Source organism: Tiliqua scincoides, chromosome 1 (genome assembly GCF_035046505.1).
Source record: "Tiliqua scincoides isolate rTilSci1 chromosome 1, rTilSci1.hap2, whole genome shotgun sequence".
NCBI classification, from domain to species: Eukaryota; Metazoa; Chordata; class Lepidosauria; order Squamata; family Scincidae; genus Tiliqua; species Tiliqua scincoides.
Window position 1 is genome coordinate 122690546 of NC_089821.1, and position 3635 is coordinate 122694180.

The following is a 3635-nucleotide window of genomic DNA, read 5'->3' on the forward strand; positions in this document are numbered from 1 at the left end:
TGGACCGATTTAAGGCTACAATCCCATCCACCCTTACTTGGGAGTAAGCTCTATTGACTATCATGGGATTTACTTCAGATATGCATAGGCTTGGGCTGCAAGGCTGCAGTCCTATACACACTTTCCTGGGAGTAAGCCCCACTGAACACAAAGAGGCTGACTTCTGAGTAGACAAGCCTAGGACTGAGCTGTAAATAAGGTGATAGGAACTGGGACGCTGTTTTAGTCTGTTGTACTCTGATCTTGAGGTTGTTTTTTTTTAATCTCAGACAAAATTCGCACAGAAGTGTCGAGCTGGTGTTTGCAAAAAGTGTAGGGGGAAAATACTGCCACTTGGATCATCTTAACGTCTTCTGTGTTCGACCACCTCACCGCCCCCCCTCGCCTCTCCCCCATTCAAACACAGGCAGAGAAACTTTCTTTCAACTTTCCAGCGGAGGACTCCCACACGGGCCAGAGCCCGCCCACGTCTCCCCCTCCCCCTCCGAGCCTTTTATCTTCCCAGCCAATCGTGATCAGAACGTTGGCGACAACAGACTGTGCCATTGGCGGGACGCGGGATTCCAAGGCACGCCCACTGTTTGGTTTGTGAATGGGGAAGGGCCGAAGGGGGCGTGGCTGGATGGAATCCTGAGACATATATGCGCCCTTTCTTTTGGTGCGTGTGTGTTTTGGTTATGAGCGTTCCATCGGCGGCTCCAGGTGATCAGGGGCGCCGGTGGGAGAGCCTGCCTGCTGCTTCTGATACAGGAGCGTGTGAAGGACTGGCACAGTCGGCGCTGGGCGAGGAAGGCAGGAGGATCACGCAGTAATTGGATTGTAAAGAAAGCACTGAAAGCCCCTGGAGGAAAATCCAGCGGGAGAAGCAATAATCCGTTTAACTCCAAGCTAAATCCCAGGTTTGGAGGGACTGAGCAGACCGACGTGGAGCCGCTTAAGTTGCCCCCGCGCGGAGGGGGACTTTTGCAAACTGGATTTGGCTGCTCCTCCTCCCCAACTTAAAACGCCGTGGTCCAAAGGAAAGACTCTCCGCGCGATCGGACTGAGCCAGGTACAGATCTCTGCAGTGTTTGTGTTGGGGGTGGTGGAGAAGGAGACTGACTCGCTTACTCCGGGGAGGAAGGCTTGATTCGGGCTGGCTGCTCGGGAGAAGGATAGCCCTACCCAGCCCTTGGCGTGCGATCAGCGAGAGAGCCGGTTGAGCAAGCGAGCCGCCCCCTTTCACCTCCCCCACCAGAGAGCAGAGCCAGCCCAGCCGCCGCCGTGTAACCATTTTCCCTGCTCGCCCTCCGGGGGGCTCCCGATGCCTCTGGAGCGAAAAGCCTCTGGGCTGTGAAGACCCCTCTCCCGCCTTCCCGTGGCCCTTAGTGCGCGTCTGTTTGGTCCCCGGGGCTGCCTCCTGGGTCGGATCATGGGCCGGGGAGCAGCAGCGGAGGCGAGCACAGCGCCCCTGGGCCTGGCGGTCCTGCTGTGCGCCCTGTGCGGCGGGCTGCCGGCGGGCTGCGGGGCGCAGCCCTTCCACGGCGAGAAGGGGATCTCGGTGCCGGACCACGGCTTCTGCCAGCCCATCTCCATCCCGCTGTGCACGGACATCGCCTACAACCAGACCATCCTGCCCAACCTGCTGGGGCACACCAACCAGGAGGACGCCGGCCTGGAGGTGCACCAGTTCTACCCGCTGGTGAAGGTGCAGTGCTCGCCGGAGCTGCGCTTCTTCCTCTGCTCCATGTACGCGCCCGTCTGCACCGTCCTGGAGCAGGCCATCCCGCCCTGCCGGTCCCTCTGCGAGCGGGCGCGCCAGGGCTGCGAGGCCCTCATGAACAAGTTCGGCTTCCAGTGGCCCGAGCGCCTCCGCTGCGAGAACTTCCCCGTGCACGGTGCGGGCGAGATCTGCGTGGGGCAGAACACCTCGGACACCTCCGGCGGAGGAGGGGGCACGGGGAGGCCTGGGGGGACCACCGCCGACCCCACCCCCTACCTCCCCGACCCCCCCGCCCACCCCCTGCCACCCACCAGCTACGCCTTCTCCTGCCCCCGGCAACTCAAGGTGCCCCCTTACCTGGGCTACCGCTTTCTGGGCGAGAGGAACTGCGGTGCCCCCTGCGAGCCAGGCCTCCCCAACGGGCTGATGTACTTCAAGGAGACTGAGGTCCGCTTTGCCCGCCTCCTGGTGGGCATCTGGTCCATACTCTGTTGCATCTCCACCCTCTTCACCGTGCTGACCTACCTGGTGGACATGAGGCGCTTCAGCTACCCCGAGCGCCCCATCATCTTCCTCTCGGGCTGCTACTTCATGGTGGCCGTGGCCTACGTGGCTGGCTTCCTGTTAGAGGACAAGGTGGTGTGTGTGGAGCGTTTCTCCGAGGATGGTTATCGCACCATAGTGCAGGGCACCAAGAAAGAAGGCTGTACCATTCTCTTCATGATCCTCTACTTCTTTGGCATGGCCAGCTCCATTTGGTGGGTCATCCTCTCTCTCACCTGGTTCCTGGCGGCTGGCATGAAGTGGGGCCACGAAGCCATCGAGGCCAACTCTCAGTACTTCCACCTGGCTGCTTGGGCTGTGCCTGCCGTCAAAACCATCACCATTCTAGCAATGGGGCAAGTCGACGGGGATGTGCTCAGTGGCGTCTGCTATGTGGGCATCTACAGTGTGGATGCCCTGCGTGGCTTTGTGCTGGCCCCGCTCTTCGTCTACCTCTTCATCGGCACCTCCTTCTTGCTGGCTGGCTTTGTCTCCCTCTTCCGCATTCGGACCATCATGAAGCACGATGGCACTAAGACAGAGAAGCTGGAGAAGCTCATGGTGAGAATTGGCGTCTTCAGTGTCCTGTACACAGTGCCTGCCACCATTGTGCTGGCCTGCTACTTCTACGAGCAGGCCTTCCGGGACTCCTGGGAGAAAACTTGGCTTTTGCAGACCTGCAAGAGCTATGCCATCACTTGCCCCACCAACTTTGCCCCCATGAGCCCTGACTTCACTGTCTTCGTCATCAAGTACCTCATGACCATGATTGTAGGCATCACCACCGGCTTCTGGATTTGGACTGGAAAAACCCTCCAGTCCTGGAGGCGCTTTTACCATAGACTCAGCACTGGGAGCAAAGGAGAGACTGCAGTATGAGGGTCCCCAGGGCTACTGTTGCTGCTTGTGAACAATACATCATGGAAAGAAATGGGAAGGGGGGGTGTGTGTGCCTCCAACCTCAATCTCTTCTTCCTGCAAACACATACAGTTGTCATGCATACAACATTCTGACTTGGTTGTCCTTACCAACCAAGTTGAAGAGCGCAGAATAAGTGTCCTTCTTAAGACTGCTCTTGGGGACAGTCCCTTGCTTGCCCTATGAGAATCTTTTCTTTTTTTTGGAAAAATAAGTACTGCAATGTCTGGTCAAAGGAAAATCCTGGAAGTAGTGTGCCAAAGTGTTTGGCAGGGGGGGGGGGTGGAGAGAAAGTGGATGCATTTTTCTTACAAAAAGTCAGTCCCATTTGTGTCTTTCATTGGTATCAGACTGCAGCTCTTAGTAGGTCATCCCTTGAGTCTTTGTAATCTATCCAGACAGGCAGATGCTGAGATTATTCTTTTTTTTTTTTTCTTCTTTTAATGAAGGTGTTGCCAATTTAAAATCTTA

The 3635-nt window shown here is 57.2% G+C and overlaps 1 protein-coding gene across 1 annotated transcript; it reads left to right on the plus strand.

Annotated features, from left to right (window-relative positions):
* The first annotated feature begins 685 nt into the window (after positions 1-685).
* FZD7 (frizzled class receptor 7) lies at positions 686-3390 on the plus strand. The gene has a single exon (XM_066636316.1). The coding sequence runs from the start codon at positions 1412-1414 to the stop codon at positions 3122-3124; it is 1713 nt and encodes a 570-aa protein (XP_066492413.1). The 5' UTR covers positions 686-1411; the 3' UTR covers positions 3125-3390.
* Positions 3391-3635: the final 245 nt, after the last annotated feature.

Coding starts and splice junctions, on each gene's coding strand:
- FZD7 (XM_066636316.1), top strand. CDS start 1,412: ATGGGCCGGGGAGCAGCAGCGGAGGCGAGCACAGCGCCCCTGGGCCTG.